Genomic DNA, 12,335 nt, shown 5'->3' on the forward strand with positions numbered 1-12,335 from the left:
TATACCTAGTCTTGAATACTTGGTTTTATGAACCAACGTCAATGAAATTTCTGTTATTTATTTTTTTTCCCCTTTTTTTTACCTTCTTACGGCTTCGTCGTTATTTATTTATTTTTCTCTGTTTACTCTTTTATACCTGGTCTTCAATGCCTTGTTTTGTCAACCAACTACAATGAAACCACTGCTATTTATTGTTTTTCCTATTTTTTTTACCCTTTTCGTATTTTTAACTTCTTACGTTTTATTTCCTGTTTTATTCCTTGTTTTATACCTAGTATTGAATGCTGGTTTTATGAATCAACGTCAATGAAAACCACTATTATTTACTTTTTCCCTATTCTTTGTCTTATTTTTAATGTTTTGACGCTTCGTATTTTTACTTTTTTTTTGTTTTATTTCCTGTTCTATTCCTGGTTTTATACCTAGTCTTGAATACCTGGTTTTATGAACCGACGTCAATGAAACCACAAGATCTTACTTTTTTCTCTAATTTTGTTTTATTTTTTACCTTCTAGTTTCTTCGTCTTATTTTTTTTTTAAAGTTCGTTTCTGTTGCACGTGGTCTTGAATACCTGGTTTTATAAACCAATGCCAATGAAGCCACTGCTATTTATTATTCTCCTATTTATGTTTTGTTGTATTTTTTACCTTTTTGTCTCATCGCCTTTTTTATTTTTATTTTTATTTCATTTCCTTTGTATAACTGGTCTTGAATACCTGGTTTTATAAACCAATGCCAATGAAGCCACTGCTATTTATTATTCTCCTATTTATGTTTTGTTGTATTTTTTACCTTTTTGTCTCATCGCCTTTTTTATTTTTATTTTTATTTCATTTCCTTTGTATAACTGGTCTTGAATACCTGGTTTTATAAACCAATGCCAATGAAGCCACTGCTATTTATTATTCTCCTATTTATGTTTTGTTGTATTTTTTACCTTTTTGTCTCATTGCCTTTTTTATTTTTATTTTTATTTCATTTTCTTTGTATAACTGGTCTTGAATAACTGGTTTGATGAACCAATGTCAATGAGCTACATGTATTTACTTTTTTCTCTATTTATATTTTTTGCCTTTTTGTCACTTCGTCTTTTAACTTTTTTATATTTTATTTCCTCTTCTATTCCTGGTTTCATACCTAGTCTTGAATACCTAGTTTTATGAACCGACGTCATTGGAACCACTAGTATTTATTTACTTTTTTCTCTAATTTTTTCTTTTGTTAACTTTTTATCTCTTCGTCTTTTTTAATTTTTCTTATTTTATCCCCTCTTTTATACGTAGTCTTTAATGCCTGTTTTACGAATCAGTGTCAATGATTCCACTTATATTTTTTTTAAGATATTTTTTATCCTTTGTCACTGTTTTTTTAACATTTTTTTAAAATTTTATTTCCTCTTTTATTCCTGGCTTTATACATAGTCTTGAATATGTGTAGTTTTGGTAATCGTTAAAATAATAGGTTGCCTAGTTAGAATTTTGACTAGCCATATCAGTCAAAATAACATAAGCCCAATCGTACAACAATGCTTTATTTCAATTTTTTTGCTTTTTGTCTTTAAAACTTTTAGGAATGGATCGAAGGCCTGAAATTTTCAAAAGGAAAATGATTGAACTTTTTTCTTCTTTTTTTATGCTCCTGATGAAGGGGGTTTACTTAGAAAACAGTTGGAATCATAACTACGGCTTTTCAATAAACTAGATCGTTGTAAAGATGCAAATGTGTGAACGATCTTTGCTGTTCACCTGTGCACTTTACTAATAACCAGTGTAGCTCATAGCAGAACTACAAATAAGGAGAGGCCGAACCAAGAAAAAAAAGGTCCTTCTTGGGTTCTTGACCCTCTGCAATTTCTTTGGATAATTCACTTTTGAGAGGAAGGCAAGGGGGAATTGATGAAGCACGCGGTTTTTAAGGAGGGTATGCTGTATCAAAGGGGGGTTAAACCCACACATCGGGTAAATCATCTAATTGTCAATTTTAGTGACCTATCATCAACTGTGCAAGTCAAAAGAGGTGTTTTTATGCTACACAGCCCCATCAACTGTCAGATATGACGGTCTTCTTTCACCAATTTTATACGAGTGGTTAGCGCTCCAAATTTCAGATCCTGATGTCTGTCCTGGTGTTCGTCTTTTTTAATTTAATGAGTATGTAATATTAATCAATATTAAATTTAATTAATTTAAATTTAATATTATTAATTAAATTAAATATTAAATATTAAATTTAATGAGTATGTAATATTAATTAATATTAAATTTAATTAATTTAAATTTAATATTATTAATTAAATTAAATATTAAATTTAATGAGTATGTAATATTAATTAATATTAAATTTAATTAATTTAATTTAATGAGTCCTGGTGTCGCTGATCATTTGGTTTGGAACAGAGGGTCAATGGTAGGACCCTGTAAGCTCAGCCAGAGTCGAGCCAGCTCTAAATCAGTACCTGGAGAAATCTAGGGGAAATACACGGGAAGCGTCGGATTATTTGCCTCCTACCGCGTATTGCACTCTCGGCTGGAGGCATCGAATCAGGAGATCGGTACCTGCAGACCTTTGGTCAGCATGCGAAAAAGTCTTTTTTTTTTTTACTCTTCACTTTAAGAACATGTGATTTTGATGGGATAAATAACCTTAGAAACTCAGTTTTAAATGTATTTTGAGATGACATGAAGAAAATAACTATGCTATCGCAGCACTGACTCTAGGGTTTCCTGTTAATAGGGGGGCAGGGGTGTCCTGAGGCTCATTTTATTGGGGGGGGGCGATCTTCGTAAATTTTACCGAATCGCTACCTGATTTATGCTGAATTTTCTGCAGAAATCACGAATTTTGCTAATTTTCGGCCGAAATTTTCGCCTTCAGTGAAATTTTACCGAATGTCAAAAAGTTGGGGGGGAGCACGCCCCCTATCGTTGAAACAACGATATAATGATAGAACGATATGTTGTATCAACGATATAAATAGAATCTCGTTGAAATTCTATTTATCTGTAGTTTTTCTATAGATCTAAAATATATAAAAATTAGTTCTCCTACTTTAATGTGGCAAAAAGTCTTATCATGATTCCCTTCAAAGTTCATTCCTTTCAACTGTATCGATAATTCTGGCCTTAAAAAACTTCTTAGGTAACGAAAAAGTAATATTCGAAGTTGTGTAATGATTTATGCTATGCATATTGGTCGATCTTGAAAATGAACAAGGGTTATTACAACTAAAAGTTGGGCCGTTGCCCGCCCAAGCGGGCAACGGCTCCTTTAGGTTCGAGTCTTACCAGTGCTTAAGAAAAAAAATCCTGGTCAAGTTTCCTGGGTAAAAGGGTTATGTGTATAAAACAACCATGACAAGATCTCCGTATGCAGCTTTGCGGTTTTGGTACTGGGTGAAAAAAAAAAAAAGGTGAAAAATTAGCTAAAACATGTGGCACCAAACAGCTTAAGAAGGTGTACTTTTCTTCTAGAATTATTGTATTGTTGATGTTTAAATTTTCGAGGCCGAAAACGTTTGTCAGATTTAACTAATTCGTTTTGTTTGTTAATTTTTATGGTTCAACGTGGCAACATTGACGAAAATGTGCTACTTCCCTAAAAAAACTAATAATTTTGAAACAATCGAAAGGATTCTTTTAGAAAGTTGGTGTTTTGAGGCTACAATAAACGTCAGTTGAGTCAAAGGGCAAAAATGTTTTTGTTTTGATATTCTTGGTACTTTGAAATAACTTTGCTTTTTTTTTATTATTATTTTTTTTTTTTTTTTTTTTTTTTTTATAGCAAAACGTTTGGCGTCAATTTGGAATGAACAAAGATCCATTAGCAATCCACTGGATTAATTTTTTAAGCTTTTACGCAGAAAAATTCGACTGGTCGAATTTCGTCGTATCAATTCGCGCGCTAGAGCCGCTAGCGAAAATGGATAAAGGCTGGACAGGCAAAGAGATGTGTATTGAAGATCCTTTTAATTTAATGCACAATTTAAGTGGGGGCTTGACAGTGAAGATGGCAACTTTTATCAAAACGGTTTTCATTGAAGCAAGAGAACATTTTGGAATGCCGCCAAAAGGTTTACCAGCAAATTGCTCATCATGGATGGTAAGCAAGTTTATGCTCTTACGCTTAAAGGGCATAACTTATATTTTCTCTCTAAAAATAAAGCTATCCTAGGATTCTAAATCCCACAACTTATATCTATCAGATCACTTGTAGCTGGAAGAACAATTAACACCCTGGACAGGTGCTTGTTGTAGCTATATTTCTTTGTTTCACTTGAAATTCACAGCTGTAATTTATTTTAAAACACAATTGTTTAAAATAAAAAAAAATAACACAAAATTTCACATTTTGTAGATAGAAACCTGAAACCTCTACAGTAGGGTTCTTTGGTATGATGAATCAGACGATGAAATTTTTGTTAAAATCTCTTGACTTTTCAGGGTATTTTTCAAAAATCAAGCATATTTTTTCAGGCTCGTAACCTTTGACGGTAGCATTAAATTTACTGAATTTTATATAACTGGAATCAGTATAAAAACCCAATTCTTATGATGTATTAGTTGTTATCGAATTTTTTTTTTAGAGTAGTGCCTCTGTTTGGGTATGCTAATGATCTTTCGAGATTCCAGTGTAGCCAATTCAATATTTTTTGTCGAAATTCTTTTCTAGAGTAGTATCTCTGTTTCGCTAATGATCTTCTGAGATTCCAATGTAGCCACTGTAGCCAATTGAATATTTGTTGTCGAAATTCTTTTTTAGAGTAGTACCTCTGTTTGGCTAATGATCTTCCGAGATTCCAATGTAGCCACTGTATCCAATTGAATATTTGTTGTCGAAATTCTTTTTTAGGGTAGTACCTCTGTTTGGCTGTCCTGTTCCTGCAGGAATCTCGGAATCTTCCGAGATTCCTGCAGGAGAAAAATGGTCTTGCGATCCTTTTTGGCAGAATGTGTCCGTTAAAGCGAAGGACTCTCCTAAGTTGATCTAAATTTTAATTTAAGAATAATTTTAGTTAACCAGGTTCGTTTGCTATTGTCAAATACAAAAAATTCACGAAGTTTATAATATTTGGTCACTCAAAATGTGATACTCAAAAACTTTATCCCAAAAGCTCCGAGTTTTGGAACATAAGATTCGTAGGTGGATTCGTACCGTTATTTAGGCGTTTTTTTTTAAATATCTTTTATTGTTTCGAATTCGTATTAACCATTAACGTGCAAAACTCGCACAAAATATTGGTTCTATGCATCGTGTGAAACATATTTTTCTATTTTAAGAATGACTTATCACTCTTTGGTTGTGTCTTATTTAAATTAGTGTACAATCATATAATCTAATTATTTTTTGGGACTCTAAATACTTAAAAATCAATTGGAGACCTAAACTGTTTTTATCTTGAATATCATACACGAAACTTATGACTAATGTAAATATTTCAATAATATAATAAACAGTCCTAGCCGAGTGGATTGGTGCGCTGGGTTTAGGATTCCTTGTCCGAGAGTTCGGTCAAGGAATCCTAGGCGAGGGTTTTAATCCTAGTGTATCCAATTATTTGGTTTGGGACGGGGGTCAGTGGCGTGACTCTGTAAGCTCAGCCAGAGTCGACCCAGCTGTAAATGGGTACCTGGAGAAATCTGGGGAAGGTAAACAGGAAGGGTGTGCGAAAGCTCAGGAGGGTTGGCCCCCAACCCCCCATTTCACCTCCTGGAAGAAGTGCCAAGAAACGGAGATCGGCACCGCCAGTAGGGACTTTAAAGTCCAATGCCGTATTCTTTACTTTTTTAATAAACGGTGTAGTAAAATAAATAAAAATATAATAAAATAGAAAACATTATAATAATAAAAAAATCTTAAATATAGATAATAATAAAAATAAAAAATATAATAAACAATATTATAATAAACAAATATCCTGCGAGAGGTCTCTGTTGATTCTGCTTCCCTCTTTGGTTCTTAGGCATTATACAGGGTATTGTCAATTCTGACCCTCTCACCCTCCAGAAAGAAGAAAAAGATATTAATCCTCATATACCCCAACTTCCACTCACAGTTGTATACCTGGTTAAACATTTTCCAGTGTCGAGGAATAACTTTTCAAGTTTAATATTTTATTAGCTCCACATAATTTGAGTGTGAAATCGCTTTCAAATTGATCCAAGATTTAATTGTTTTTAGTTATTTCAAATTTCCACATTTTTTCTTTTATTTTTTCAACAAAGTGTGTCGTTAGGCTAAGTTAGTTTTCCATAAAATCCTTGATTTATTAATTAATGAAATCAAAATAAAACAAATTTTTTGTTCTGTCATTACTACCAGAGTGTTTCTCACATGTTGAAGTGATCAATTGACTAATTATTAACACAAAATTAATTAGTAAATCTCACATTCATTAATTAATTAATAGTTAATTAACTAATAATTAATTGTAAGATTATAATTAATACTAATTAACAGTGATATTTATTTATAATTAATCAAGTACTTTTAATTAATTAATCTGAACATAAAACGATTTTTTAGTTTTAACATGACTACTGTAGTGGCTCTTAAATGTTGAAGCGATTATTATTAACATAAATTAATTAATTAACAAATCTCAGATTTATTAATTATTAATATTTAATTAATTAACAATTAATTGTAAAAATATAAATTAATAATAATAATTAATAGTAACGTTTAATTATAATTAATCAATTACTTTTAATTAATTAATGAATTTGAACTTTAAGCAATTTTTTTGTTTTAGCATTACTACTGGGGTGCAGCAATCAGTTAATTAATTATTAACACAAAGTAATTAATTAACAAATATCATATTAATTAATTAATTCATATTTAATTAACTAATAATTAATTGGAAAAACATAAATTAATAATAATTATTAACAGTAATATTTAATTAAACTAATTAATTTCTTTTAACAACTTCATTAATTTGAACTTAAAACGAATTTTTTTGTTTTAGCATTACTACTGGAGTGCCTCTTACATGTTGAAGCGATGCAAACTACCCAGAGATCGGCCAAGCTGCTTTATATGTGGCTCTCTGCATCACCGTAAACTAGATTGTCCTCAGAAAAACGACAATCGAACAAGACCAGAAAAAAAAGAAAAATATGTGAGTGCGAATCAAAATAATGATGCCAGGGTTGTCAAAAATGGTTTATCCCCCAAAAACCCAGAAATTAATGGAAGAAACAGTCAGAGTTCGCCAGCCAGGAATATATCAAGTCCGGGCACTAGTAGCGACGTGAAAAGAAGGGGGAGAGAGATGTTTGAAAGTTTTCAGGAAAGGAAATTATTGCACAAAACAAATGTGGCTAAGGGAAGTATTCCAAATGCCGCTAAGGGAACAGATAAGGGAATAAATGTGGCTAAGGGAATTATTTCAAATTTTGATGTAGCCAGAAAACAAGAGAAGAGTCAGCAGAATTCTGAAATTATAGAAAGTTCACAAAAATATAGAGAATCCATTAAAGAGGAGTACAGAGAGCCAACCATGTCGTCAAACCCGAAGGTTAAAGGGCAACGTTCATCAAACGTTCCGGTTGAAACTGTTAAAAACCACTACAGGGAGCCAGAAATGCCAGCAAACCTGAAGATGAAAACACAATCGAGACCACATAGTTCAAGTGAAGGCAATTCAGTTTCTAATGACCGTCAGAGGAATGGCGATATATTAATTGGGGAGGGGAAATCGGATCATGTATCTAAGTCTTCTAGAAGTAGGAAGAAGAAGAAATCGATGGATCAGCCTTTGAGTGAAAGTTGATTTAAATTGGAAGTGACTTCGATTTCTAATGATCGTCAGAGGAATGGCAATATATTAATTGGGGAGGGAAACCAGATCATTTGTCTAAGTCTTCCAAAATGAGGAAGAAGAAGAAATCGATCGATCGGTCTTTGAGTGACAGTTGATTTAAATTGGAAGTGACTTCAATTCTTTGTTTCTGTATAATCAGATTGTAATGTGATTGTTTTTATTGTATGATTCAATTAATTTTCTTCTTCGGTTTGAAAGATGATGACGTATTAAAATAATTTTTATCCATTTTAATTCTTATTAAAACTGACAATTCAGGAATCTGAAATGAAGACTTTTCTTCCCAGTTTTTCTTTACCTAAATGTTTATTTTTTTTTACTTGGGAAATCATAGAGTTTCAATGCTTTAGCTAACTGCAGGGTCGCATCCAGAATTTTTTTTTCGGGGGAGGATACAACAAAGCTTTAAGAAACAAGTTAAAAATTTGGTTATATTAATTTTTGTTACGTTTTTACGAGTCGGGCAAATATTTCGGGGGGGGGGTGGGGCAAACCCCTACCCTCTCTGGATACGGCCTTGGCTCACAGCCTCCGTTTTTATACAAAACACCCACATTATCCCTTTTGGTCTCGATTAATAAAAAATCGCCAATATAATATAAAAAAGATTACATGCACCCTCCCTCTAAGTCTTCATTAGTCGAAGTAAAACTATAAAAATATTAATTCCCCCAAAATGGGGCGAAAAAGGGCCAGAAAAGGACCAGCAGACTTTTATTTCGGCCGCTTCATGTGGAAGCTTGGTCATCGAAACTTTTGAAAGGGCTCGTTTCATTAAAAATAGAAAGTTTTAGCGCTCTTTTTAAGGTTCGACAGTGATTGGAGGCCAGTCAGTCTCCCTCCCGTGCCCTCGCCTGTTACGGGGCCCCTCTGTAACCTCCGTGATGTTAAATGAAAATTTTGAGATAGCTGTTTCGCTCAGAAACGTAGAGAGGTCTGTTCATAATAATGCTGGTGTCGTCCTCACACCCCAAGGGAAATGGTCCTGATTTATGTAGATTCCTGTTGTTCACAGCTATTTGTGGAAAAGGTGGTCATGTTTGGTTCTGATTGTTTGATCAGCTAGGAGCTCTTAAGGATTTTTCGCTTGGCCAAGATTCTCAGAGCTTTCCAAGGGCATGCTCTGGAAACGACAGGTGTAATCAACGTGATCCAGGTCAAAACAATTAGCGTATCTGCAATATCACGGGAACAGCTTGGGGGATGAAGTTCAAAATCTTAGGCACTATTGGGGAGGAGGTGGGTTTGAAATTGTGTGCTGGGGAGGGGTCTTAATAATTTGTTATTTTGATCCAACCAAACGTTTTGCACTGCAAGCTCTGATGAGACTTATAGCCAAAATACACAGTAGCTAGGTAAATTAAAAGACACTATGCTTTCCCAGATTGTCAAAGTGGTGTATCTGCAATATTTCCGGAACATTTTGGGTATCAAATCAGAAATTTTGGGCAGTGTTGCGATGGGGGACTAGTGGTATTAGACTATTACCTGTGCGGGACGGGTTTGATTTCTGTTTTCTGTTCTGTTTTTAAAGTACCTGTTTCTGTTCTGTTTATACAAAAAAACAGAAACAGAACAGAAACAGATGACCTGTTTTCTATTTACCTGTTCTGTTTCTGTTTTTATAATAGCTATATCGTCCTGTTTCTGTTTTTTTCCTACCTGTTTTTCTTCTGTTTCTGATTTTATTTAAGTAATACGAGATCGAGATATTTGAGAATTTTGAACTTACAAAATGATTTCTAAAACATATTTTGAAATTGTGTAGAAGCGTGGTTACGCCTCATGCAATTTCTAGAATTGAAACGTAAGTAAAATGATGGAACTCAGTCTGTCAAGCGTATCAATTAGTGCTGCTTGATTGTTTCAGCTAGGCAGAATTAGGGACTAGGAGTCAGATAATAGTAGGTATTTGCGTAAGTGTTAGCAGTGGTGAATCCATGGAGGACCCGGCTCCCCCTCCGAGGTTTTTCCTGCACCCTCATTCCTTACTTTTTTTTCACTCCTTTGTTTAGAAAAAATTGTCAATTTCGTCAATTATTGGTACCTTTGTTACATTGGGTCCCCCCAAGATTTTCCTCATTGGTGGCTTTGTCACATTAGGCCTCGCCAGAGATTTTACTTTAGATCCGCCCCTGAATGTTGAAACGGTAAAGGTGCAGTTTAATTCCACTAAAACGACGTATTGCTTACAGTATATTATTCCATCAATTGATCAGGAAAGTTGCACAGTTACTGTCCAGAAGAAGCAGGATACAAACAAATCACTTGTTACTGTGTAACCTGGTTCTAGTGGTAGGGCCTCTGTCTCCTACATTACATGGGAAATAATTTGCACATTTAGCTGCGAGAACTTTAATCTAACTGTTTTTATGGAATTTATGCTGCTAAATAACATTGACTTGCTACGATTATCGTGCTGACCTATACATGATAAATACTGATTATTAATTTGTAGAATTCTCTTAAATGCTTAGTCAGAGAGCAATGTAATTGTATTGAAGTCTTGTCCAGTACAACTATAAGTTTTTGCTAGCAAATCTTTATTGCATCAACATAACAAGATAGCCAAATATACTTTTTCTCATGTTACTAAAATCATCTCTAAAATCAATAGAAATCCTTTAAAGGAAAAGTCTAGAGTTGAAACTAGCTGATTTTCTGGAAGGGACAAATTCTTATGAAATGCTGATATACTTTTCTCATTCAGTAGGATTCCGGTGAACACAGTATTTTTTACCATACAGCAGAAGAAATTCAAAAAATTAACACTAAGCGGTGAATTATTTCATGTATCAGTCTCATAAATACCAATTACAGACAAGCTAATTCCCGTAAAAATTAATATTGTGCTTCAAATGTTCTAAGTTGGTATGAAACCGTAGTTGGGATATGTCATTTTGCTTTTATAAGCAGACAGATTCTTTGGCTTATTGTGCCAACAAAACAGCTCAGGAGGCAATTGGTCCCTTTCCCCCTAGTTATGCCAGTGAGGTGAAAGAGGTCAGATATTTGGGCGGAGGTGCAATTTTAAAAATGATAGGCTACTGGAAGGTGCTTCTAAATCTGTGAAAAATCCTAAAATCTACCTTTGTGCTAAGAAAAGCATGATGTCATCTTCTGATGATGACTTGGATATTCCAACTAAAACTTCAAAGCTATCTCTCTGGGTATCCCATTTGAAAAAGGAATCACAAAAAGTATCAGGTGCAATTTCTGAAAAGTGTCTCTAAAGGCTAAGGGAGTCTCTACCACGACATTTATATACCATCTTAAAAGGAAGGATATAATTGAGGTGCGCAAAAATAAAGTATATGCGGCTGGTGCAGTAAATAACAAACCCAAACCAACTCAAAAAATATATATATATCAAGTCATGTTGCTGCCCTAAAGAAAGCTCCCAATAGCATAGCAAGAAACTAAGAGGATAATGAATTATTGAAATATAGAATAAGAAGAGTAGACATACGACCATTCCTTATTTTTAATCATAGGCAGCGCGATAGCGCTGCCTGATCGCGCTGCCTAAGTAAAGAACGATGTGGGAAAAATGTCTTTTTTTGTTTTTTTTCCTTCATACCCGGTCACTTCGTATCACAACCCTTGGGGCGAGGGTTTTAAGTTATGCCCTGAGGGCATATAAGAACGATGTTGGCACAATGTATCATTTATTTTTTTTTTTTCTTTAGAGCAGGGCACTTCATATGGAAAGGGTCGTCGTAGAAACTTCAAAAGGGGCTCATTTGATTGGAAATTGAGAGTTCTAGTGCCCTTTTTAATAGTCGAAAGAGATTGGAGGACAACTAGCCCCTTCCCACGCCCATCATCTCCCCAAACATCCAATAAAAATTTTGAGACAGCCATTCTGTTCAGCATTGTTGATTTCCAGATAGAAAATATGTTTTTGAGGAGGACACTCCCCCAAAGCCCTCAGGACAAGGGCTGTAAGTTATGCCCTGGGGGCATATAAGATTTTTATAGAAAGAGATGTTATAGAAACTTCAAAAAAGGCTCATTCAATTGGTAATTCAAATGGCTACTGCCCTTCTTAATAGTCGAAATTGATTGGAGGGCAGCTAGGCCCCCCACGCCCGTTATTCCCCAAAATACATCCAATCAATATTTTGAGATAGATTTTTGGTTCAGAGAAGTTGATTTCCAGATAGAAAATGTGTCTTTGAGGAGGACACTCCCCCATAACCCTCGGAGCAAGAGTTGTAAGTTATACCCTGGGTGCATATAAGTTTTTTATAGAAGGCGTTGTCGTAGAAACTTCAAAAAAGGCTCATTCGATTGGAAATTCAAAGGGCTAGTGCCCCTTTTAATAGTCGAAATTGATTGGAGGGCAACTAGCCCCCCCCTCCCTCATGCCCATTATTCCCCCAAACACATCCAATCAAAATTTTGTGACAACCATTTTGTTCAGCGTAGTTGATTTCTAGATAGAAAATATGTTTTTGAGGAGGACACTCCCCAAAGCCCTCAGGGCAAGGGTTTTAAGTTATG

The 12,335-nt window shown here is 34.3% G+C and overlaps 1 protein-coding gene across 1 annotated transcript in view; it reads left to right on the forward strand.

The window, feature by feature from the left end:
- LOC148940274 (terminal uridylyltransferase 4-like) overlaps window positions 1–8,104 on the forward strand; it is a 56,171-nt gene extending 48,067 nt beyond the window's left edge. The window contains exons 10-11 of the mRNA XM_089106121.1: window positions 3,782–4,099; window positions 6,972–8,104. Coding sequence (XP_088962247.1) covers window positions 3,782–4,099; window positions 6,972–7,778 — 1,125 coding nt within the window. The 3' untranslated portion in view covers window positions 7,779–8,104. The remainder of the gene's footprint in view (window positions 1–3,781; window positions 4,100–6,971) is intronic.
- Window positions 8,105–12,335: the final 4,231 nt, after the last annotated feature.

The sequence above is a fragment of the Artemia sp. Qi Xiang Cuo genome, chromosome 20 (assembly GCF_049724085.1).
Source record: "Artemia sp. Qi Xiang Cuo chromosome 20, ASM4972408v1, whole genome shotgun sequence".
NCBI lineage: Eukaryota > Metazoa > Arthropoda > Branchiopoda > Anostraca > Artemiidae > Artemia > Artemia sp. Qi Xiang Cuo.